Source organism: Clytia hemisphaerica, unplaced genomic scaffold (assembly GCF_902728285.1).
Source record: "Clytia hemisphaerica strain Z4C2 unplaced genomic scaffold, Clytia hemisphaerica genome assembly, whole genome shotgun sequence".
NCBI classification, from domain to species: domain Eukaryota; kingdom Metazoa; phylum Cnidaria; class Hydrozoa; order Leptothecata; family Clytiidae; genus Clytia; species Clytia hemisphaerica.
In genome coordinates, this window is record NW_027103680.1 from 65,543 (window position 1) to 92,975 (window position 27,433).

At 33.8% G+C, this 27,433-nt stretch overlaps 2 protein-coding genes across 2 annotated transcripts; both read right to left on the reverse strand.

Moving 5' to 3' along the window:
• Positions 1-2,794: 2,794 nt before the first annotated feature.
• Positions 2,795-23,566, reverse strand: LOC136803682 (centrosomal protein 43-like). The gene is made up of 13 exons (XM_067060401.1): positions 23,447-23,566; positions 22,717-22,770; positions 21,988-22,039; positions 20,292-20,377; positions 19,632-19,730; positions 18,934-18,975; positions 18,442-18,503; positions 12,910-13,023; positions 12,387-12,547; positions 11,836-11,901; positions 11,492-11,657; positions 8,696-8,777; positions 2,795-3,050 (listed from the first exon to the last, which is right to left on the reverse strand). The coding sequence occupies exons 1-13, from the start codon at positions 23,525-23,527 to the stop codon at positions 2,964-2,966; spliced, it is 1,152 nt and encodes a 383-aa protein (XP_066916502.1). The 5' UTR covers positions 23,528-23,566; the 3' UTR covers positions 2,795-2,963.
• Positions 23,567-23,986: 420 nt separating this feature from the next.
• On the reverse strand, positions 23,987-26,554 carry LOC136803684 (zinc finger protein 1 homolog). Its single transcript, XM_067060402.1, has 4 exons — positions 26,418-26,554; positions 25,954-26,103; positions 25,321-25,690; positions 23,987-25,109 (listed from the first exon to the last, which is right to left on the reverse strand). Exons 1-4 carry the CDS (start codon positions 26,514-26,516, stop codon positions 24,391-24,393), a joined length of 1,338 nt encoding a protein of 445 aa, XP_066916503.1. The 5' UTR covers positions 26,517-26,554; the 3' UTR covers positions 23,987-24,390.
• Positions 26,555-27,433: the final 879 nt, after the last annotated feature.

The following is a 27,433-nucleotide window of genomic DNA, read 5'->3' on the forward strand; positions in this document are numbered from 1 at the left end:
TGGAGACTTCAAAAATTTTGGATGTTCTCAGGAAAAGAAAAACGTGTAGCAAAAGTAAATCTAATTATGATGAAAAAATATGCTTTAAAATTGGATTTCATGCAAAACAGGAAAATACTAGTTTTAACAGGTTTTAAAGTAGAGCTGAATAAATCTTTAATTCAAAGATTCGTAAAGACCAGTCGGTAAATCATGGATTTGTCAAATCATTAGGTGGCTAATGAATAAGGTTTTAGTTTTGGCAATAATGCTAAAGAAAAATTTGAGAAAATCGTTAAAGACAGATTGACTTAATTTAGATCCGTAACTCATAACAACAGACAACCCTAAACAGGAAAATCGGTGTTTAGACCGCCAACCACGCGAGAGCTAGCTGCCTAAAATAAACGTTGGAAAAAGTTGACTTAAGTTTAAAGCAAGCCAATTTTATACAGTCCTTTATAAATTCTTTTCTGACATACATTCCCACAGGGAATAATTATTACAAACTAACAGATATCAAGTATCAAAAGAAATTCTGGATGCATCATCTCTGGTACTGATTAGCATCAACCATAATGTACATTGAAATTCGAAAAGTATACATATAAATTTAAATTAAAAGCATATATTATTCGTAAATATCTTCATCAATATTCCTTTGGTTTGCATTCACATTAATGTCTGATGCATCATATTCAGACGATCTCTTTCTTTCCTCAGATATGTCATTAAAAAGATTTAACACCCACTAAGAACTAACTGACAAACATTCAAAAAACTCCAAGACCATTTTTCAACTCAGTAAGAATTATGCACCATCACAAGTAAATATCTATGCACCAACAGCTTCTCATTCAAGGAAGTAACCAACGAATACTTTAACCGGGATAAATCTACCACCAACCTCAAATAAATCTCCATAAGTCATTCTCCTCAAGGTCCATGATAACTTGTTTCAGATCCATCACAACTCGATAGTTCTTCATCAAATGATTCCTCTTTGACCACAATACAGCCAGGATATTCGAATCTCTTACCTACAGCAACAGTTGAATGATATTGGTACCTTTCACCAGTAATATCTTGGTTAAAGACATATCTTTTTCCATCAGGATGGGTATCGTATTTCTTAGTAGTTCCATGCAAGTCTGGGTTCATCTCAGATCTTTTCCCATCACTAAAACCTTGGTTATGTTCACTTCTCCTTCTTTCAATGCTGGAAACAATATGTCCATAATCAATAGTCTTTGAATCGAATTCACGCCTTCGTGGATAAACAGGAGAATCACTTTTCAGTTCATATTCATCCATTTGTGTCGGTGAATATTCTTCATGTTCTTCAGAACTGGTTCGATTCGCTTTCAACGGATTCTGTTGTTTACGTCGACGCACGTTCCCCGATTTCGAAGCCTCGTTTTCAGGATCTAATTGTTGTTCGTGTTTATGGGGACCAGGCCTCGTGTTCTTGTTATCACATTCTTTTGCCAATCTCCTTATTTTAGCTGGTCGAAAAGGTTTTTCAGCGCTGTGTCCAAGTTCCAATAACCATGAAAACAAATCGACAGTACTCTGGAAATCGTGTTGTCGTTTCATATCGATGAATTTCTTAACGAGTTCTTGTGCATCTTGTTCATACCCGATAAATAATCGAATGGCATGTCGTTTTCGAGTAGCACTAGTCGTTTTTTTACTATTGTTTGAATCAACTTCCATTTTATCTATATTATGCATTCTAAAAAGACCGAGAACGAAATATTAAATCTTATTTGCAGGGGTCCCGTTATCCCTCATAAATTCATTTCAAAGAATTGCAGTGTACAAATATTCGGTCTTTCTACCGGGTGCGCCACAAAAAAGTTTCTCTCTTTGAAACTAATTTTCTCGAAATCTAAAAGTTTTAAAAGAATCGTTCCTATTTCATTGGCAAGAAGAAAGATAGACTTAAGTTTTGATGGGTCATTTATTAAATTTGATCCATTAGATCAAAAGTTATGCTCAATTGAATAGAAAAGTTACTTTCAGAAAGTGCTGAAAAAAAAATCAAAAAAATCGACCTATCAAATCAAACAGAAGCATAATTACATGATACATCAGTATTTTCGTTTCAGTCATTAAAAATGATAATTAGCTGTCTAAATGACCTTTTTTGTATAAAGGAAGGTTGAATTTCAATGAAATGAAGAAAAATTCGTCGAAAAAGACCAAAAAATTTGGTAAAATTCATAAAAGTACATCAAATACGGGTTTCGAGGTAGATCCAGTCTTACATAGACTTTATCCAGTCTAGAACCAAAAATCTGAGGAAAATTTTGGTATAAGTAAATTAAAGTGATTTTGATGAAGATTTTAACCCCTTTCAACCCTTCAGTTTCAAAATTTATGTGTTTAGTTACTGAAAAATGCGGTTAATCATGTAAAGGCTATTGTGATTGCCAATTTTAAAATAAAAATTTGATAGGTCGATTTTTAACGATTTCGAGCACTTTCTGAAAGTAACTTTTTCATTCAATCGAGTATAACTTTTGTTCTAATGAATCGAATCTAATAAATGACCCAACAAAATTTAAGTTTATCTTTCTTCTTTCCAATGAAATAAGAATGGTTCTTTTAAAATTTTTAGATTTCGAGAAAATTAGTTTCAAAGAGAGAAACTTTTTTGTGGCGCACCCGGTACTATATATAAAAATCCTTAAAACCTAGGCGTAAGTATAGCTAAATCACATCGTGATTCGTCCTTTGTGCACTGCAACAATTTTAAGTTGGGTAAACACAATTTTAAACAATATTGAAAGAAACGCCGTCAAGGCCAGGATAGAATAATGAAAATATATTACATGTCAGACTTTTAAATAAAAATCTGAAATAAATTAAAAATAAAGCCATCATAAAAAATGATGTTTTCAAGATTATACAAAACCAAACAAATTATAGAATCTGACTGATTGGTTAATAATAGAAATCAAACGAAAAGATATGATTGGCTAATAGAAATCAGCATCTTCAGCATAATCCACCCCAGTCTCACTGATTTGTGATACGGTGTGGTCTGACGTCATCAAATCTTCATTCTATTGGTAAAAATAAGAGACAATATTTTGTACAGTACTCCTTTCCGGCGACTCTCTCTTCCCTTGCAACTTTCACTTTATCAAAATTTACAGTAAAAAGTTATTAAAGGTTTTATCTTTACATAAGTGTTTTCGTTTCATATCAGACACATATTTCAAATCAGTGTCTGCATATTGTTATATTATGCTGATATAAGCAAAAAATGTTTTTCTTTTCCTTTTTCTGACCAATCTTGCTCCGCACCCTTGTCAATCCAATGTTAAAAAGCTTGTGAATTGAAATGATTAAAATTGATGAATAAGCAAACGATATCACAATTATTTAAAAACAAAACCTTTAAGACAGCCATTTTGGATTTACTTCCAAACAACATTAAATTCCACTTTTTATTATCGAATTCTGTTAGTTAGGCTAAAAGGTATGGAGTAGAGTACCAGAAACGGTGCCATCGTTGTCAATGGCGGTAACCTTGACAATGTTTAGCGAAGCTTTATCTAATACACTGTAAAGTAGAGTTTGAACATTTTGAAAAAAATGATTACCTTCCTGAAGAATACTCTCGAAACTTGCAACGTACAAAATAATTAGACTATTAAGAATATATTCAATAGTACTTAGACTACAATATCCTGGAATAATAATTGCCAATTATTACCCAATAAATACAATGTCCGAGACATAAACAAAAAGAGATTTCAAGAGGGAAACCATTCCTATGCAACCCATAATGCAAAGCTAATAAAAGCTTTTGAAAGAACAAATTTGAAATATTTTTATTTTGAGGGCTCTCAAAAAAATATCATTGAAAATAAACAAATGTGATTAAGTCTCAATCAAACAGCAGTTAGTGGCGGGTGAAGGGGTTGTTCTGAATTTATGGAGGAGAGTACTGACTCCCATAAAAGGAATTATAGCAAAGGCAACACTCTCCATCAGAGATTATGGTGAAAAATTCGTCATCCTAAACATCTAATTCAATAAAAAAACGCCAACGTCAAGATCTATGCAAATCTACTTGGAAATATCATCTCAACAAAAAACAAAACCCATGCAAATTTTGAGAAATCTATTTACAAATGCTCACGTTAAGATCTAAGTAATTACAGTATACATGGAAAGTAGGCTGAGCACGTCATATCTAACCATCAGCCTAAAATCCTGGAACTGTCTATTACGGAGCCTACTCAGAAACAAAATCTCGACGAAAAAAAAAACACCATGCAATACAAATTTGCATTTATTGAGAACACATGAAATAAGATGGTAACAAGCAACGAATGAGCTCCAAATGCAAAGTACGGCTGCCACTTTTCACACTTTTATACATTTTTTTTGCACCCATAATTACACAAAGAGTGGGATAAAAATGGTCACCTTGTTTTGACAGGGCATTCAAAATCAAAGGTTAAGTGGTACTCAACAAAAACAGAGAGCGATCACTCAAAACAGACTTCACAGTTCAACTATAGCTGTTGAGGTTAATGACCTTTTTAAAACATTTTTAAAACCTTTTCAAACCCTAAATGAAGAGTATATTACTTGGTGAAGATAAGGTTAAAATCATATAAAAACCCCGCCCTTTTAAGAAGACTGTGTGACCTTACTTCGAGAGTTAAAACAAAGAGGTGGTTTCTAATAATGAACTGTTACAAGGAAAACATAGCAATAATATGAGATCTTAAGTTCATTTAGTATAAACACAAAGGGGTTGGTCCTTATTGCCCCCGCAAGGAGCGTAGCGACTGAGGAGGCATTCATAGCTTCACGCAATATATTGGACTGGAATCTCGATTTTTTGCGAATTGTTTTTGTTTTTGCGTCGTAATCGGCTTTCCGGCCAATTAAGTGTTCCGCAAAAATATGGCGGTAAATTATACAGCGGTAAATGTTATACATATTTTTATATTACGTTATATGCTATTACCATTATTGCGTATTACATTTTATTAGTTTTGATTAAGAATTGAAAAGCTGAAGCGAGTGTTATAAATGCAAATTATAGAAAAAGTATAGTGATTACACCATAACACGAATTACAATATTACTTGTGCAAATCAAAACAAACAAAATGGCAGACTGGTTATGATGATGAGCTGATTCATTGACTGGAAAAAGTGTTTTGTATGTCAAATTTTGTTTCTAGTCTTGAAACTGAATACTAACTACTGTAATTTAGTCAGAAGATCATTTCAGCAATGATTTCAATTCTTTTTCTGGAATCTTTAAAGAAATTTGCTTAAGTTTTCAAATGTACATTTGATGTTTTTGTTCAAACTGTAATTTATCTTTGTCTGTTATTATAATATTAATAATTAGCTTTATTGTTTATAGAGCTTCTTGAGCTTTAAATACCATCATATAGTCGTAACTCGAGAAAGTCCTTCTTAACTTGGTAAAACAAGATACCGGCAAAGTACAAAAAAGTTGAATCTACACATAAGTAAAGTTGAATCCAAAAGTGGTTGAATGTGTTGAATGTCAATGTTTTTTTTTTTTGATCTTCAAAATAGATTTACCTCACTTAGAGTGTTTTCACTGTTTGTTCAGTGTGGTAAATCTATTTTAAAAACCTGAAAAAAGTTTTTTTACATTCGTTTAACTTTGCATGCGCACATTCAACTTTTTCATGCAGTTGTGATAGCCTAAATAACTTTACGCTCCAGGGGTTTTGTGAAATAGCTCCAATTCTAGCTTTCCAAGTTAAGGCATTTAACGGTGGTTAGACTAGAAACACAGACAGTCATACAGGAACACCATAAAGTGAGAGTATATAGCTGAAAACTCAAAAAGTCTATTTTCCTGAAGGCCCGTCTCTTCATTGTCTGCGCTGCAATAATATCTTAATGGCTTCAATCCTTTCAGCTTGGAGAAAAGATTGCATCATGAAAAAGTACTATGCACTTGAAAAAGAATTAGGCACATTTCAACTTTTCGACTGTAAGTCTGAATGGACCACAATGACTTCCTTTATTTTTCTTTTGACTGCAATCACAGCGTACGCAAGTGGAGCCCGGGCCTTAACTAGGATTGGTCTATTTCAGATGGCGCAGAACTTTTTGATAAATTTTATCATCTTATCATCTTACTATAGACCTTTTTTCAAAGAGGTCACCCTGTTGAATAATTATGTAGTCCAGCAGAAAAACAATGATAAAACCACGCATAATTATTACAATATGCATGATACAGTAATTATACATGGCTCTATCATTGTTTTTATGGCTGGACTACATAATTATTCAACAGGACGTCCTCTTTGAAAAAAGGTCTATTGTTTATTAGGCAAAGTAGCAAAGAGAATTGTTGAAATATATAGCAGCAAATGAAAAATAAACAAGCTATTTCTGATTGGTTAGTTACCTTGTTGATTTATTCACCGCTATATATTTTGCCTACAATCTAAGATGTCTGCAGCATTATCGGAAAAGGTCTATTTAGTGAATGATCATGACATATATTGTTGTAAGACAAAAAAAACAAACAAGGAGATGTGAAGTAAGTCAGTAAGATAATGACACCATGATTTTTGAAATATGTTTTTGAGAATTTTTTCCAGCTTTTCCTTGAATTTTATTAAATTGTCAAGCTGCATGAATTCTTTTCAAGTATTTTGTTAACGGAATATGATTTTTTTTTCAACCAATCAATAAATAATTAAATCAATCAATTATTCTTGATTATTTTCTATGCTTTAATTTTTAAAGCATTAAAAGCTTTATAAGTGCATGACATGACCTTTCTGTGGGGGCATTTAGTGAAAGCTATGACTAGTTTGTAAGAGTATTTACTAGAATGATGACCTAGGACACGATTCATTGCTTGTTCAGTGGTGTTTTCAATTCACAAGCGGATCTTCACTCTTCCTAAACCTTTAAGTCGCTCCACTTTCGAGGTTGCACCACCGTTCTTATAATAATAGCGAGTTTGTGTATCGGATGATATCGAGGACGATGGTAAGTGAAATCGATGCAAAACAAAGTTGATAATTAATGTACGGCTCCATAACGCCTTTGCTCAACTAAACAGACGACAATATTTTGGTATTTTTACCGTTGTCGAGCAAAGTGGACAGCGCTTTAGGTGACATATGTCAACTTTGCTTTATACTGTCTCCTTCAGTTTTTCTCGGACACATAAACTCGCTAATACCCGCCCCTGAACGTGGGGAGATGAACATTTCCCGCCAAATAATTAGACGATAAATTGGTTGAAGAAGAGAAACATGACCTTACATAGAACAGTTTTTGAGCCTCTAATACAGATGACCTACTATTAGCTTTAGACTGTGAAAAGATAAAAACATCTGTCAGCACATTAAAATTTCTCAAGCGAAAAAAACAAATCTTACATCTATTAGAGACAGAGGAAACACAGTTTCGATTATAAAAAGGATCAGGAGGAAAAATAATGGGCGAGTGATAAATCTTACATGAATTTTAAAGATAATTAGAACGATGTATATCATGGCACATGTGCGTCTTCCCAAAGCTATCTTAAATACCTGAAAATCGGACCGGTTTTTAGACGAGGTAAGATGGACCGGTAAAAATGGCCGGTTAAAAATGACCAAAAGGCCGCTCCGAGTCACTCAGGCACGGTTTTTTCACTTATATCCTTAGGATCCTGAGCATCCTCAGGCTTTTAGAGGATATCCTCAGGATCCTCTGTTTTGCCTTGGATACGGGTTGATAAAACATCAATATTTTAATTTCCCAAGGATCCTTAGCTAACCCAGGATCCTCATTTTTTATCTTTTTTTATCAAAATATGAACCTTAGTATCCTTAGGGTTCTCAGGATTTTGCGAGGAAGTGAGGATCCTCAGAATATCCTCGCAAAAGCCTGAGGACCCTAAGGATCCTAGGGTTCATATTTTGAGAAAAAAAGAAAAAATGTGAGGATCCTCAGGTTATGCTCGCAAAAGCCTGAGGACCCTAAGGATCCTAAGGTTCATATTTTGAGAAAATACAAAAAAAGGTGAGGATATCCTCAGGATCCGGAGGATAAATGTGAAAAATCCTTGCTTAGCTCCTCCGAGTCCAGTTAATTTAACTGCCATTTGGAAGCGTCCGGACCCAGACCGGCCTCGATCGACCAGTCGATATCTTTTTATGACAATCTTTTGATGCAATCGTTACTAAAAACTACTAAGAAGCGGCTAGGACCGGTCTAACGAGCAGCCCGGACCGGTCTAACGAGCGACCATAAGCGTATATGAGGCCAGGACCGTTCGAATTCAGATTTTCAGAAGGTCTAAAGGCTCTTCTAAAACAAAAACAAATATTTGACAGCTACTAGACTCCTCGTAATACCGTACTAAGACCGGTCCGATTTTGAGGCACTTTAAATCGCTTGGGGAGTCACATATAGGACTTCCAACAAGTCGAGAGGTAAAGAAGCTGTTCGTTCTGTGCAAGCGGTATAATGCATGACACTTATACTCTTAAATTAATACTAGGCCCACTTCAGAAGCTAATTAGATAAGTTTAGGTGTCGCACTCTGGTAATAGTAGAGTACCTGGGTGCGCCCAGGCCATGGTGCGCCATGACATGTACTATTGAATAATACACTCAATTTTTGTTTGACTGTTTCTTGAAATGGCCATATAAAATGAATATAAAATGAGATATTACTTATCACTCACCTTACTACCACCGAAAGATCCGATTGATAAATTTTCTTCAATTTCTTCAGTTATACTCAAATTTTCATCACTTTTCACCGAACTATAAAAAAATAAGAAGACGGTCAAAAACATGAAGACATCTTTCAAGGAAAGCAGCAAGTTATGGTTGTCGCTTTTCCTGCAACAGAAATGGTTAGTTTTGATTTTTCTAAATCCTGTCTTACTAAGGACGACGGTAAATCAGCTTTTTAACCGTCCTCGATTTTGCGGCTCAAAAGCGTGGGTTGTTCTAAATCGTTTCGTTCACTCCGCAAACCTCAAGAGGGTAAATGCAGAAACTAACTAGTATTAACACAGATATCTTAATCAAAACACTGGATAGAGCTAACCTTTATTTTCCACACTACGGGACTTTATGGATATGATATTCAGTAGAGTGTCTAAAGCTCGAATTTCTATAACTCCTAGTCCATTTAAGTAACATGAAGATGTATCATATTATGAACAAGTCTTTGAATATACTTTAGGCGTACAAACTTTCGCGAGCAGAAACTTTTGGCCCTTTTCGCGAAAGTAAATGTCTTTATAAATTCTAGGAAGGACCATTCGCGAAAGTTTATGCTCGCGAAAAATTCTTGACACAATAGAAAATCTGTAAAACTTTGAATAATATGTAACTTAAAGACTAACAAATCAAAGGACAAATGTTTCAAGCCAATCCAAGAAGTATTCGTCCATGCTCTAAGTCATTTTTTCATGCGAAAATTGTCAACTTTACGTCTTGAGTCTGCTTGAGTCGCGAAAGTTTATGCTCGCGAAAAATATTTTTCCGTTAAATTCGCGAAAGTAAATGTCGTGAATTTCGTCCTCGCGAAAGTTTCTGCTCGCGAAAGTTTGTACGCCTAAAGTAGGCTGAATTTCTCTAACTCAAACAATAACTCAAACAAATTTCATTTCCCCTTTAGTGCTCGAGTTATGGAGACTCGCCACTGTCATCTTGACCACAATAATGACATCAATATTTCAAATTGTAGTATATGGTGAATACTTGGGATAAGGGATAGGGGAGAGGGGCTCCATTTAAAATGTATACAACATATTTGTTCATATTACTAATAGTAGGGGGAAATTTGTTCGTTTTTTTGAGGTCGCTCGATTTTTTTAGTCAAAGCACTTGTTATACATTTTTGGAAAGCTAAGGGGTAGGGGAATCAAAATAACTTGGGTGCCAATTTTGTTTTGGACACTTTGGTGTGATTTTCGGACAAATACGACGGTCTCGGGCAAAAATCATAGGGTGAAAAATTAATGAAAATTTCAGCTTGAGAAAACGGAGACCTGTTATATATTTTTGGAAAGATCTCAAAAAATTAAGATTAGTGATATATTGCGAGTATAGGTGATTTCTTTACCTAACTCGAGATATTAATCCTTAAAAACAGTGTTTTTCAGTGTTTTTCAGCCAGAAACAGCTATTTTGTCCTGTTTTTGTGCTTTCGGAAGCTCAATATCTCGAGTTAGGTACTGAAATCACCTATACTCGCAATATATCACTAATCTTAATTTTTTGAGAGCTTTCCAAAAATATACAACAGGTCTCCGTTTTCTCAAGCTAAAATTTTCATTAATTTTTCACCCTATGATTTTTGCCCGAGACCGTCGTATTTGTCCGAAAATAACACCAAAGTGTCCGAAACAAAATTGGCACCCAAGTTATTTTGATTCCCCTACCCCTTAGCTTTCCAAAAATGTATAACAAGTTCTTTGACTAAAAAAATCGAGCGATTTTACAAATTCCCCCCTACTATAAGGGACAAACAACATATTACTCTTTATCGTCTAATGACTTTTTCCCCATTTTGGAGAACGATTTCAACAGATTTCACCAGCAGTTTTTTGATGATAATACAAACATCGATAATTGATTTAGTAAGCCAGAGTAAGCATGTTTTCAAAGATTCTTCATTGGAATACACATTTTCTCCATGCGTTTAATATCTTATAATCTTTTGGTATTACTTCTTAATCCGACATGTACTTATAAGTAATTACACTGAAAGACGAAACAGATTACACTTTTTTCTATAATAACAATATTAGTTAATTGAAGCTAAAAGGAAGGCTTAATTTAGTATATCGACTTAAAATGACAATTAGTCAATTTCCAAAAATGAGAAGAAGGAAGTCAAGCAAAATGATGTACGCTTATCTTAAGACCAGGTAGTTTGATCAAAAGGAAATCCAAATAAATTTTGTAGAGGTTTTACTTTTCTTAACTTCTCAAGTTTTCAAAGTCAAAGGTCGGAAAGGTTAAGAAAATATGGTTGGACTGTTATTATTTTTCTTGCTTTATTTCAATCAAGACTTACAAAGTCAAAATATCTCGCCGACCTCAGAATTTTGCCGGAGTGTTGGTTTTCGCGGTCTCCTTATTTTGGCATCAACTATTTCTTCTTCTCAACAGATGCAAAAGAAAAAGCAATATTTCCGGGAATTGAAAACACGTATTTAGAATCGGAATTCTCAGCAAGCCGAGACATGGAAATCGAAATACATCCCTACAAATATTTTTTAATCAGGTTTATTTAGTACCAACTTCCCATGGAACTCGTTTTAATTCGGTACAAATTGGCAGATACAGTGGGGTCTTTTTAACTCGAACCTCTATAACTCGGATGTCTCCTTAACCGGAACAAGTTTCCTCGTCCCTTCAGTTAACGATGCCTCAAACCTTACTTCATATCTCAAAATTCTCATGGTCTCAAAACTAGAACAAAATTTGCATTCGCTGCGAGTGTTCGAGTAACCCCTTACCTGTTAAAATCGTCATCATCATAATTGTATTCATCTTGTTGTGATTTTTTACTTGCGGCTCCACCCACGCCGGCGGCCCCGGTCGCATTCTTATTACTCCGCGTATGACTGAAGGTGTTGGTATGGCTTTTAGTTGAACTGTGTGTGCTATCCTCCGCTGGTATTTCTGGAAAATGAGAAAAGATAAAAGGAAATCAATATTCTCAAAGCAAAGGCAAAGGATTTTCTATAAAATTTTGTTACTTGCTTTTAATTCTCTATTTTCCCTTCGGGGTTTTAGACTCATGAGTTTGACAGTTTAAGGATTTGAACCACTCCGGTTAAAGAAAAGCCGGATATCTTACCGAATCCAAGTTCGTTAATTTTCTTATCAATATTGATCAACTCATCCCACTCTGGTGATAAAACGTCTATAGAGAGAAAGAAATCGATTGAGAAATGTTCACATTGTCAGGCCGGCAGCGAGACTGGCATTCGAAAATCATTAGCCTTTAATGTGCTGCAAGTAGATGCTGTGTTCTGAGAAAATTTTTCAATGTTTCAATTTAATTAAAAACCTGTTCGGCTGAAATGCATTGGAAATAGGTTATAAGAATATCGTCGGGTCAAATTTATTTTTCTTGCATAATTTCAGTACAGTATGGTGTCTCCATAACTCGAACAGGCACGGGGAACTCAAACTTGCTCGAGTTATAAAATTTTCGAGTTGTAGAGACTTGTTTATATGGCATCGTGTATTAAAGGGACAACTAAACTTGTTCGAATTAAGGAGACATTCAAGTAATTCTGAGTTCTGAAGACACAATAGTATTAATAAACGAATAAAGTTAAACTTTTTTTGAAACTCATGAAAGAGGTGGTCTAAAAATTTCTCCTATCTCAAGGGAAAACATACCTATTGCCGGTTCGCCCAAAGGTTTCTTGTTGAATCCACCACCCGTTAAGGGCGGTGCGCCTTTCAATGATCCCAGACTGGAAGGTGGGGGTTTATTTTCTTTATCGTTCTTTGCTGATGCGGATGGAGGCGAATTCGTCGAAATGTCACCCGTCAACCAACTAAAGAGAGAAAATAGAATGCAAATGGGAACTAGCCACATATATCTTATAAACAACAATGAACTTGAAAAAGACACTCAAGCGTCGAAATATCGTTCAAACAAATTTTACTAAATCTACAAAAACGCATAGGAATATGAAAGAATTTCGGTAAAAAGTGGGTGACAGCCACGAAAATCAGTTCCGCAAAATGCGTTAATTTAGTATCCTCGCACTGCGAAAATGGGGTATTATTTTGGTTTAATTGTCATGACTTGGGAAAGACTCTATTTAGTATTTTATATATACGTGGAAATAGCCACACAAGGCTAAGTATGATACAAAGGTCTGAGAAAGTGAGATTACGATATCCAAAAGCTCACCTTGGTTTGGACTTTGCTGTATTTTCGCTTGGTTTGTTAAAGTTGATAGGAGACACACCAAGCTCTTTGAGTAAGTCGTTGTCGTCATCGATTTCAGGGCTGGTTACCCTCTTACTGAAACAGTAAATAATAAGTGATACTTTTATGGACCTACCTGGTTATGCATTTAACATATATATAATTGATATCTACGTGAGCATGACCGTTAAACAATCATTCAGAACACAAATAGCGACGATCTATTAAAATTAGTTGTTTGTTTCTTATAAAAAAAACGTTTAGAAACCAAAATTTCATGCTCTTGAAATATTCTTTCATATTATAAAGAGCCAATCTCGAAAAAAGCTAATAATACCTAAGTAATTGATAATGTGCTTATATAAAAATATCGAATTTAGCCAGTTTCTCTATAAAAACACGCCAAGCAACCAAAATTTCATGTCTAAACACACATATTCTTTAAAAGTAAGCCCTCATGAACAAAAAAATATCTATATCAGAAAAAAAATTCAGTAATTTGACTAAGAACATTGATGTATTATTAATAGTGATTCTTATTGATAAACATGCGTTTTTTGAGCCAACAAAATTTTTTTACAAAAATCTGCTTGAGCCATCTTTTACCAATGATGGTACCCTACTTTCATGCAAAAAAATCAGAAGAAATTAATGATCCAATTTTTCACAAAGTCCAAAAAAACCGTTTTTTAGCCGTTTTTTAGCCCAAATTTGCCCAAATTTTTTTCTTCGAAAATCGGGCTCCGTCACATTCGAGGGTTTATAGTTACACACCTTTGTGCAAAAAATCAGAAAAAACTAATGAGCCAATCTCGAGAAAAGCTGGTAACTAACGAACGAACGAACGAACGGACAGAGGTTAATTTATAGGACCTCCACCAGGGTAGGTCCAATAACAATAGAAACGATAAAAAAGAAAATTTCCTTTGTCGAATTAATTATACTGAAAGTTAATAAATAGTAAACATTCTCGACTCCCTCATGTCATGACAATCGCTATGTTTATCTGATTGGCGGATTGGTGGCCACCTACACTAAAGCTCTAAAGGAGCAGACCAATCTCCCATCGGGGAGCATGTGCGTATGCATGAATATTTTGGTTGGACCTGGCAATTCCTGAAAACGAGATCAGGCCTCCCACTGCAAAATCATTGACGCCGTCTTGCAAAATTCCGTAATCTAAATCTTCAAGATGTTGAAATTTATCAGATGGCTGTTACTGATTACCAGAAGAAGAAGAAGAATAGGTCTCCTGAATTTCAAAATACCGTCATACTTCCGTCATTTTCCGTCCAATGCCGACGTATTTGAAATGAAAACATCCGACGAGTACCGACATGTCAGAAATTTATCTAGACAGACTAAAAAACCGATTGGCATCTTGGGAGCCACCTAATAGAAAGGTGCTTAGCCAATAAAAAAGCTGTTTACAGACAGACTTTAACATCATGAATGTGAATTCAGCAAAAATATGACAACTGCAATAAAGAAAAACAACATCATATCTTCATGTACTTGTCCTCCTACAATATCTATTTTAAAATTTTTGTGGTAAGGAAAATATTATAAGTCAATATGGGAAAGTACAAAAACAAAAGAAATCAGACGAACGAGTGACGATTAGAAAACGCTCATCTCAATAAAAAACAGACCGCCTAGAAGACATAAGAACCAAAAACGTAACAGCTATGATAGATCAGCAACTAGAACAATCCATATGAGAATATAGTATGCACCACCCTCTTCTTCACCATCAACCAATCATTCGTGATCATAGCGAATTTAGAACGCCATGTTCGTGATGTATTATCAGACACGGTGATGATTAAAGCTCGTTCAATCATCATTATAAATTAAAAGAAAAATCTATTTCATTGTATAAAGAAAAAATAGAGTTTCCAAGCCATTTTTAGAGTAATGATTGAATACGCCACCGGATAGGCCGATTTGCAGGTGTTTTTATTATAAGAACTTAAGTAAGCTTGTCTTTAAGAAAAAGTCATTCCATGAAGCATCTTTGTGGGTAGATTTTTTAAAGCATATCATGAGTATTTTTCTCAAATTGGTAGGGGAAATAATAATAGACTATTCCAAAAAGGTCATTGGGTACTAAGAGTGGCTAAAATTTAGTTAGGTTTTTTTAATTAGATACCAATCGCGTTATAATTTTTCCCCAAAAAGGTACCACAACCGTCAATTCCTCACTGAGTCAACAGTCAAAACAGAAACCAAACCACAACACAACCCACCAGTGTTATCGACAAAAATCTACAATTTTATAAAGGAAAATTCAATTCAATTCTTTTCGAGCATCTGTTCAAAACAAAAATGTGTTTCTTATAAAATCTTAGGTATGTTAATCAGACACTGGAAAAAAGAGTAAAATAAATCAAATAATCAGGGAGATCAAAAAAGCGGTAATGGCAAAATTACTAATGATGTTTTTGTTCCTTAAGGATTTACACCAATTTTGATGGAAACAATTAGAGACATTATTATAGGATTAAATTCACAGCAGTCTACTTATTGTGGCTTCAATATATGAATTGTCCTTTCTGCAGCTTACTGTCATATGTTTCATTACAAAAATCCCTTTAGTATGAGTCTATGCATTGATCTGTTTATCCAGCGGAGCACAACGAATAAATTTTCTTAACTTGCTCTTAAAACACGAAGTTTCCTTACTTTGAGGGGCTAATTAGCGCTGAAAATCAGCTATTTTTCATAACAGTTTTTATTTTAATTGTTTCTTTAGCCTTGTTTTTTCTCATAAGGTGTACTTCTAAAATTCAGTCACATCATTATTTATCCAGAAGCATTCGACGAGCCATTTTTACGAAATATCTGCAGTTCTTTGCTAGGAGACGGTTTTTTATGAAAAAGTGAACAACAGGTCTCATTTTCTAGGAGGGTCAATTTACTTCAAAACATGTTGTTCTATTACAGGTGAACGTCATCAGTGACCAGCAGATAGTATTTTCTTAGGTAATGACGTCATCGGTGAACAGCAGAAAGGTTTTTCTTAGGTAATGACGTCATCGGTGAACAGCAGAAAGGTTTTTCTAGGAAATTACTTTACAATGAATATTTTATCCATTTCGTTTTGTTATTTTCATGAGACAGGGTACAAAACTATTAGGGTCTCAGGAATCGAAGAACAACAGATGTGAATTTCTAGGAGTAGAATTTTTCCAGCATTGAGACAAGCAGATCAAAATTTCTAGGTCGAATATACGTGAACAGCAAATATTCAAAAAAAGGTCGTCGCTGGATGCTTGTGTTTATCTTCCATGAAAACAGATTTGTATAGTTTGTATAGATCCCCAGGAGCTAGCTTCTATTGGAGCTTTTGATTTAGAGTTTTGCCAAGGTGGTGAGTAATTTATTTCAAGCTGCAATTTCCATAATTTAATATGTTCTCTCAAGCAGACAGATCATTTTAACAACAAATTTAAACCGATTAAAATTCCTCTATAAATTAGTTTGCTTACTTTTTTTTAGCTATTTTGGTTTTCGAAAATGAGCTTTTCCAGAAAAAAACCGTACACCCCCGGTGGAGGAGGTGCTGTAATCCCCTGGAAATCCAGGCAATTTCAGGTTTACACCCCTCTGGATTTTTAAAAAGCTACTCCCATGGAATTCCAGTTATTTTTGACAGATTTTTGTATCTCCCTATGGAATTCCGCTACATATCAAATCAGGGGGTAAGCTTGGAACGGAAATGGACACTGCAACACAGGGTATACCGATTTTTTCGGGAAAAGCCCAAAAGCTATATCATCTGATAATATCAAATTTTTCTCTTATTTGAGTGCAGACTGAGAAAATTAAATTTCAGTTAAGTCTTTATCAATAATCACCACAATTGTAGGACAAAACCCAAAAATTAATTGAAAGTAATTTTATTCCCCCTCATTCTTAGTGCGGCACCTCGAAAATTAGTTGATCGGCCGTATTGAACTAGAGAAAATGCCAGTTCCTCCCTCTGAGTGGTTGGTATTATATTCTATTTAGAAATAGTCGAACTTTGGACCGATAGAGACATCGAATAGTGTATTGGTAAAGTCCATGTTAATGCAAAAAGGAATCCGAATTTTTCAAAAATCTGTTTTTTATGAGAACTATTTTAGAAGATTACGTTGAAAAAAAACTAAGATTTAATTAAATTTAAGAATGGTAAATAAATTCCGATCTCGAGTTCCCTTTATTCGCTCAATAAACTTTTTTTATTGTCCTTTTCATTGTCCTTTGATTTAGGTTTTATGATAGGTAATTAGCCTCTTTTATTTAAAATTTCTTTTAAACTTGTACATTTTGCAGATAGCTATTTTTCATTATAACAAATTTTCTTACTGATGATGGTACTCTGTTGAGGCAAAACGTTTAAAATAAAAATAAATTTCAAAATGAACGGGAGGCAGCTTCTGTTATTAAATCTATTACTCAATAAACTCAGTTTCAAAGAAATCTAAAGAACAGCAACGTCTTCTTCAGTTTTATTGGTCATAATAAAAAGAGTCTATTTAAAAAAACATAATCATGGTAGTCTGAATATTCAGTAGGATGGTCAAGACCATCTTATCCTATTTATATATCAATGGTAAATTAATTCCCAGAAAAAAAGATAATGATTTTCCGGTATTGCATCAAATTTCTCATCATATTAATTAAAGAATTATAGCGGCCACCTTTGCATTTTAATAAATTGAATGAACGCGAAATGCGGCGCCGGAGTATTAAATTTATAGACAATGTACGTTTAATAAGAACTTAAAATAGTACAGAAAAAAAACTTGTCAAAGAGGTTTGGTAGTAAGCTGCCGGATGTTAGGCTACGTCATATCTTACTTTGTTTCGAGCGTAAAACTCCTACTCTATCTTCGAGTAAGGGTAAGGGTAAGAGTAAGACTTAAAAACCTGGAGCTGTTTATTGTGTAGACTACCGGATGTTAGCTAAATATAAATATTGGAATATTTTGGAAAGATCGCTGAAAATTCTGTTCTCGTAAAAATGAAGAGAGGAGGAAATGCAACACTCCGGTTTTTGTCAGTGGCGTTGTGGCAGGGGGAGCCGGGGGGGGGGGGCCTTGGCCCCCAGCAGAGCTTTTTTGAAGGGGCGCCGAAGAGCATAGGCGCCAAAAGAGATTTTTTTTAAACGCCTCAATCTTAAAAATCATACTTTATGCGCCTTAAACTGCGCCCCAGGACCAATTTTACTGAGATAATTTTAAAATGCTTGTAATTCGTAACTTCTTTCCAATCTACCGGGTGACCCACGAAAAAGTTAAGACGTTTCCCGACATCTTGAGGCCGAACAAAGTGCTCGGAGTTTTGATATTTAGAAAGTAGATATCCTAACTTAAAATTTAAGCTATCACTTTTTAAATTTGACCAACTTGTTCTCTACTTATGAGCTTTTAAAGTAAAAATACACTTTCCGAAATGTGAATTTTGACTTTAAAAGCTCATAGATTGGCATGTTTCAACTAGCCCTAAAACTTGGTGTTAACTTACTCTTTACTATCTGAAGCTGCTGTGGTTGGCTTCTTATCTACACGTTGAGGGATCTTTGATACCTGAATGACACAGATAAAGTTTAAATAATTAGTAAAGGTCAAATAAAGTTAGCCCTGTGTGCAATCAGCATATAATGGGAAAGAATTCTTAATTATGTTTTTATTACCATATCATTTTATTTCTAAAGGATCCTGTTTCCTTGTCCCTCCTGCCTTTTTTCAAACTCGTTATGAAAATAGATAATGGTCTAAATTAAGAACCATCCGTTGTTTTAGACAAGATATTTCGATGATATAAGGTATGGGATATGTCGGAAAATCTATTTAACTTGACTAAATGAAACATTATTATATCCCGTAGGTTCAGAAAAGTTGACTCAATGTTTTGAGATAGCAGCCTGGATATGCAGACCGTACATTTTTTTTATTTCCGATAAAATTTTGTTTTAAAAACATCACACTTTTTAGATTTTCAATAGAAAATACTAACCTTTGGCGAGGAAGGTGGCGATAATATTGGTTTACCATCAACCTAAATAAAATTCCAATGTGAATTATTATGTACGAAATAAAAATTTATATTCAGAAAAGCGAAACGAATCTTCAAGAATCTTCAAATTTTCTCCTTCAAAGGTGAGAACAATGTCTTCCTTTATTGGTGTAAATTCATATTTCAAAGTTTGCTAGAGAGGAAGGAATCCAAGTGCAAATAAATTACCAATTAGCTACAAAAGCTGTCTGGGGACTGATACTTCGAAGAAGCAATAAATTTCTGACAAAGCTAACGAAACGTGAAGAAGAACGTAAACTAGTCACCTGCAAAGGCTACTAACTACAGAGCTTAAATAGAGAGGACTATATGTTTTCTTTATAAGCATATGAAGGCTCAGATTTGCAGAATTCCTAAGCATAACATAAGCATATATGTCAGCCTGGCTAGCTTCATTCAACTGCTCCCAAAATCTGAAGAAATTTTTACAAAATTTCTGAAATTTCACTAAAAACTTGGCTTGGTGTGAATCATAAAAAAGCATGATTCATAAGCATATAATAAGCATAAAGGTCTACCGGGATGCTTTGAAAACTTAAGCATACACGAGCCTGACCAAGGGGTAGACACTTGCTTATAAAAAAAAACATGTATGTTTCTTCAAAACATTGTGCTCACTGGCGTTAAAATAAACCTACTTTTTTCTTCAGAAGCTCCACAAGTAAAGGTTGTTTAGGGTCAACCGTTTGCATATTGAAATCATTGATCAACTTCTCACGGGGACTGAGCTTTGAGACCTAATAAAAAGACAAGATGATTTCATTAATATTTGGATTGCTTCTCCGATGGGCAATTCCATTTTACAACCATACAAGGGGGTGGATGAACTTTTCCAGGGGATAATCCGTGAAGAATTTCCAGGACTGTAGGAGGTCTAAAGAATTGTTTTTCATGTTTCCAGGGGTTAAAAAGCCATTCTTAAACTTTCCAAGGGGTAAACGACTGATATTAGTTCGTCCACCCTCATATTAAGACATGAAAAGAATTTTTTTTCAAGGCTCTTTTTTACTAATTTTGCTATTTTCCAGGGGGTATAAACACATTTCAAAGAAATTTTCAATTGTGATTTTTTGCTTTGATCCTCTACGAAAGTATGTTAAAAAAAACATCAGCAGTTTGTACATTTTGAAACATTGCTTTAGAGGGGAAAGAAAATATCAGTAAAAGCAATACCTCGTTGGAAAGATAATTCTGGGTATAATTTCGTAAGCCTGTTTATAAGACTGAAAGTGAAGATTTTTCTGAAACATATGATATACTTAAAATTCTAGAATAATTAATTGATTCTAGTAACTCACATTACTTTCGGGTTTCAGTACAGCCAGTGTGAAATCCAAATTGAAGAATTCCAAAAATTCATACACTGCATTAAATGCAAGCATTCCTGAAAATTTCAATAAAAATGATTTGCTTCAAGAAGAACTTACTTTTTCAAGAGGGATCATACAAGAGAAACCTACAACTAAACACAGCTAAACATCCTATAAACTGTAATAAAACAATGAGAGCAAGTGGACCTACCTGGTTATACATTTAACACATATATAATTGATATCTACGTGAGCGTGACCATTAAAAAATCATTCAAAACACAAATAGTGACGATCTATTAAAATTAATTGTTTGTTTCTTATAAAAAAACGTTTAGAAACCAAAATTTCATGAAAATTCTTGAAATATTTTTTTATATTCAAGACTTCGTGAACAAAAAAAACATCTCTCATCAAAAAATTCAGTAATCTGGCTAAGAACATTGATGTATGCTTATTAATAGTGATTCTTATAGATAAAGATGCGTTTTTTGTAAAATTCTTTTTTAACAAAAATCTGCTTGAGCCATCTTTTATCTACTTTCATTCAAAAAATCAGGAAAAAAAAATGATCCAATTTTTTAAAGTCCAAAAAAACCCCTTTTTTTAGGCGTTTTTTAGCTGAAATTTACCCAAATATTTTTTCCCAAAAATCGACCTCCGTCACATTCGAGGGTTTATAGTTATGCATCTTTGTGCGAAAAATCATAAAGAATAAAAGAGCCAATCTCGAGAAAAGCTAATACCTAAGTAATTGATAATCGGCTTATAAAAAAATATTGAATTTAGACAGTTTTTCTATAAAAACACGCCAAGCAACCAAAATTACATGTCTAAACACACATATTCTTCAAAAGTAAGCCCTCGTGAGCAAAAAAAACATCTATCTCATAAAAAATGTTGAGTAATTTGACTAAGAACATTGATGTATGCTTATTAATAGTGATTCTTATAGATATTTTTTGAGCCAACAAAATTTTTTTGCAAAAATCTGCTTGAGGCATCTCTTACCTATGATGGTACCCTACTTTCATACAAAAAATCAGAAAAAATCAATGATCCAATTTTTCACAAAGTCCAAAAAACCCGTTTTTGGCCCAAATTTGGCCAAAAAAAATTTTGGCCTCCGTCAAATTTTGTCCACCACCATATTGCACCTTTGTAGCAAAAATCAAAAGATTCCTATGATTCAATCCTGAGAAAAGTTGGTAACAGACGAACGAACGAACGAACGAACGAACGAACGAACGAACGAACGAACGAACGAACGAACGAACGAAGAACGAACGAACGAACGAACGAACGAACGAACGAACGAACGAACGAACGAACGAACGAACGAACGAAACGAACGAACGAACGAACGAACGAACGAACGAACGAACGAACGAACGAACGAACGAACGAACGAACGAACGAACGAACGAACGAACGAACGAACGGACACAGGTTAATTTATAGGACCTCTACCCCACCGGAATTTTTAGCTGGTCAGCCTATTATTTACCAAACTAAGGTTGATAACACCTAGTGTACAATACACCCCCTTATTTTCTCAAATAGGAGCTGACAAGAGTTTTCAAACACTTTTTAGATATTCAATGAAAAATTCATTTCAGGATCTGCGTCTGCCATTGCAATTTTCAACAATTAAAAGGTACCTTCTTTAGATAAGAATTAATACCTTCTTTAGTTTCTAAGAATGATTTCAATGTTTTGTTGGATAGAGTCTTCTTCTATGAAAAAAGAAAAATCAGAAAATTATGGGAAACTTTTAGGGTTTCACCACTATTGAGACTGGTTAGCCGTTGTAGGAAATCAGTCTCAATAGTGGTGCCGCCGATTTAAAAAAATGAAAACTAAAACTTAAAAAAAATTAAAACTAATACAATACAAGGGAAGGGGGAGTAATTTTTTTTAACAAATTCAAAAAGTAGTACCGTTTTTAAAGAAGTATTATGATGAAAAGTGAAATTTTATGTTACAAATATCAGTATTTTTGGAAAAACTGTCCCGAAAAGACCAAAATACAGTGGTTTCTATCGCCATTGACAAAACTAAGAATTTTTCTGTTTGTCTGAGCATAAATTTTGAGATTGACCCTTTTTCATGTAGATGGGACCCTCTTCGCTATGCAAAATGGGCCAATCTCAAATTTAAGGCTAGCTAGTCAGAGAAACTCTTAGCTTTGTCCAACACTAATTTTGTGATTTGCCCTTTTGATTTGTCAACGGCGCTATGTCAAAATGTCTTGAAATATTATAGTACATTTTCAAAATCAGGTTAGTAATAATGCTGAAACTAATAGTTCTCATATATGTCAAACATTTTAGTTCTGAAGCTAACTTCTTTCTATAAAACCAGCTGGAGAATTTTTAAAAAAGAAGAATAAAAGAAAGTCTAGAATGAATACCTTTAACGCGTCCTGCTCTTCTAACGCAAGAAATACATTTGCTCGCAATTCTGCCTAAAAGCAATCACAAAGAAAAATATTATTTTATGAATTAACGTTTAGAAAATCCAACATTGCCAAGTCAGGTGGAAGAAAAAAGGTTTGTAACAGAAACAAATACCATATTTTTCTAGACCACATAATATATGCCCTGGTTTAAATTTAATAAGAAAGAATACTTTTCTATTGGTTTATTAAGTGACATTGAAACATCATTTTAACAAACAAAGGATTCCATTTAATTTGGGTACAAAGAGAATCCGTAAAGTGTTATCATTGTCATGGGACACCAGGTTTTCAGATCCCCCTATCTGGGACCTAAAACCCCCATTTGGTCTCCCCAACTCTCTTTTTCTGGGATTCCCCCATTGGAAAAATATTTTTGTGACCAACCGATTCGCTATATTTTGCATAATAACTTAACAAAAATTACAATTTCCTGAAATGAACACACAAATGCTGGAAATATAGACACTTAATCATCTATTTGAAATATCATACCTAATTTTTGCATTTTCTACCCCCACTTCCCATAAAATTCCCCCTTCAAGAAAGTTGATTCCCTCCATCTTCCTGGGGGGAGGATCCCATGATTATCTTAGAGCAGCTAGATTAATATTACCTGAACAATGATTGAATGATAAATTAAGATCCAATAATCTTTAAGTGATGAATGTCAAAAAAGCCTTACCCTTATTTTGTTGAGAACGCCATTTGTTTCAAGTGTTTGTGCAACCAAATCACGTAGTTCTGTATCTTCATCAACACTCATTTTGATTTTATTTCGTGTTTTTTTTGTACTTTTATAAACTAAAATAAAATAGAAAAAGATTGTAGCTTCAGCTCTTAACTTAAGTTGGTCTTAGAGTTCGAATCTGTCTCGTGCTCATGAAAATATAATCAATATTGGAATATAACTTAATTTTCTTCTTTATTCTTAACTATTTTTTCTTTTAGTTTGATGATATTAATAGGTTACTCGAAGTAAATCCCTGTTTTCAATTTCTCATAATAAATATTCTCATTCTCAATTCTCATTCTATATCAAGATATTTACAAAATTTACAAAAAAAAATTTTAGCATTAAAAAATTGAAATAAGAAAGGAAATAAAAAATCAGATCAAATCATGTTTTTATAAGAAACTACACCAGTGAATTTACTTACTAGTCTAAAATCATTTAAATTCATTTCTGAAATCTAAGAATCAAGTTTTTTTAAATATTTTGCTGATATAAATTATTGAATTTCAATATTGAGCCTGGTATTCAGATAATTAAATTGTTTATGAGACTGAGAGGACAAGCAAAAACACATCAAATCATAAACAAACAAAAAAATGTAAAAGTTAACAAAATAAGTGAAGGTAGAGAGTCCATCACCATATTTCACCATACTTCCCTGCCTGGAAGTGCTTAGGACTCGAACAAAGTCCATTTTGGCGCAAGCCTGTAATTTAAACCTTCACCCTACCAACCGGCAGAATGTTAGTAAAAAACAGTGATAACCTTATCTTGATGGTGAGTGAATGTAAAACAAGTTCTTATCTACATCTGAAACTTGAGCATAAATAAACTAGGCATAATAAAATCATTAAAATGTCTAAAATAAATTATGATAGAATATTACTTTAATTTTAATCATCTTGGCTTTTCTTCTCAGTTGATTCTGAAGAAGTTGCAGATTCTTCTGAATCTTTGTGTTTACTCACCATGTGAAGTTTCAAAGAATTTTGCCGGCAAAACTCTTTACTGCATAACAAACATTGGTAAGGTTTTTCTTTAGCATGCGTTAAAGTATGTCTTCTTAACGTTGCCCTGTCAGCAAACGAATGAGAACAAACCTTACATTTAAATGGCTTATTTCCTGTATGAACATTGATATGAGCTTCAAGGGCAGATTTTTGTAAAAATTGTTTATTACATAAAAGACAAGTAAACTGTTTGTTTTGTTTATGTACTTCATTATGTCTTCGAAGATGCTGTGCTCGCTTAAATTTCATACCACATGTGGAACATTCATGATTGCGCACATTAGAATGTACTTGCTGATGTTTATTTAACGAACATTTCTCATGGAAGGCTTTTCCACACTCTTTGCATTCAAAGGGTCTTATATTATTATGAGAATGCATGTGCACCTTCAAGTGACCCAGACGTTGGAATTCCTTTCCGCAAATAATGCACTTTCGATCTGCATGTGATTTTTCATGTTCTAAATATTTTTCTTTTGATTCAAAATTGATGGCACAAAATGAACATTTGTAAACAACCAAAGATTTGTTTGGCTCTGTCTTCTCTATATCCTTACATAAGAGTGTATGAGAGAGTTGTTTAGCTGGTGTTACATCAGTTTCTATGGGCAAAAAATTGAAAGTTTAAAAAGTAAATTTCTAACAAAATCTCAGTATAATGGAAAAGTCAAAAAACTCTAATCAGCCCTAATGCTTTCAAAAGTAGCTTTAAGGTATAAAAGTGATGAATTCCTATCTGAAAATAATGTAAATTTAGCTTGATATACTTTCCTGAAATATTTCCCGTTCTCTATAACAATGAAAATTATGTACCAATCATTTTTGCTGTTTGATTCTGTTCTTCATTAGACTTTAACAAGTTTGATTCATCTAAACTATAATCACAATCTTGAGAGAACGATGGGATCATGTCAAGCTCATTATTGGTGATGTGAGAATGTAGCATGTCAGATGGCGCTGCTACGTGGTGTGAGCTACAATTTGAAGGAGACAACATCTCATGACTAGATATGGATAATAGATTTGATTCTACTGGGGTGTGAGATAGCAGATGCTTGTCGCTTGTTTGATGGCTGTCAGGAACAACATCGTTATGTTGCTGCAATAGATTATAATTGTATATCTCTTTGTTGCCAATATTGTCCAAGTTGTTATACTGGCAAGCATCTTTGCTGGTCAAATCCTATAGGTGGTAGATGGTACATTACATATTTAGCATTATATCTAAACTAATCTTTTAGCATCTCAACTTTATAGAATAATAAAATTAAAATGATTTAACTGTATAATTTAAAAGAAAAGCAAATGTGACATTCAAATTCTTTAGACATAAAGACTTTTTGAATTAGCAGAAAAATTAGTGATTGCTAACAGAAAAAAAAATTCTTGCTGCACATATATCAACTTCTTAGACAAAATTCCTTGTAAATACTGATAGAGTATTACATTTGAGCAGCTTTCAGTTTCTGACTGCAATAAACATTCTTTAGTGTACTCTGTCCAAAATGCTTCTATGAGATTGTTGAAGTAAGCAATATCATCTTCCGATTCCCAAGTGACTTTAATCCATTTAACTTTGTAGTATCTTTTGTTGTCCTAGAAGAAGGATAAATTTTCAGATGTTTTAAATTTTGGAACAGTAGTTTATCTCTATGTATACATTTTTAAAGCTGCTTTCCAGAAACACAAGATTTCTAGACTGAACTCATGGGTTGATATAACGATTTCAAGTGGTTTGGACAAATGTCTGACCACAGTTGCTTTAGCTTGAAAATGATGACTCTTGGGTAGGATAAGGAGTGATTTGTCCGACCATTTTTTGAAGCCCTGTGAGTTTTGCTCTCTATTCTCAAGGAAGTGAAAGTAACATATCTTCCAACTGCTTTCAGAAATAATATAAATGACAAAACCTTTGTAAGGGTTGTATCCAATATCTTCTCAATTTCAGGTGGATTTGATAACTCTGGTGACATTAATAATGGTGTTGACATATTTTTTGATACATTCATTATATTATCTATCACTAAAAAAATTTTATTGAACTTCTTCAGTAAAGTAAAACGATTAAATTCAGAAGGTTTTACAAGAAGTATGACAGTGCTTGTAATGGGAGGACTGACGACTGACCGACAAGCTTGACTTATACTAAGTCATAACACAAGAGCTTTAAGTACTTTCTTATCACCTCCCAAAGTGTATGAAACTTTTGTAGACAATGTTGTTATTGATGGAAAATGATTACAATAAAAGAAAAATAATGAGGGCTAAAAAGAAAGTAGTAAAAAATTAAACCAATCAAAGAAAATGTTGCGGATTAATTTACAGAAATAGAAATAAGTATGTTTCAACTATTCCAAGGCCCAACATCATAATAGAGACTCAACTATACTGCTTTTAAATATGCTTTACATCGTCAATATGGACACTCTCCGAATCCATGCTGCTGACACCAATTTCAATAATTTGAATAATGGGAGTTTGTTTCTGTTAATGGATTTCTTTTATTGTTGATCAAAAGAAAATCTGTATAATTAGCATGTGACGAGATTCTTTTGTTTTGAGTCTAATTATGCGTAGACTTCAGGGGCTTATATTTTGAGAACACCTCACTCAGACCAAAATAAACCTATATTTTCTTGCTCAAAATATTCTAGCAATTCTAATAGTATAACAGCATAATTAGATAAAAAGCTTAAGTGCAAAAAATTAAGAAATTAAATCTGTTTTAATGTATTTCTTGCAAATTTTCTCGAAGTAACTTGTCATTGTGATGAGAATTTTTCCGACTACAAGTTAGTGTAAAATTTGTTACTGGATAGTTTAAGTGTAATGGATCAAAAACAAAAAATACCAATCAACTGATCTCTTCTAGTGATTGCTTTGCAGCACTCCTTCGCGGACTGTTTATCAAATTTCCCACCAAATT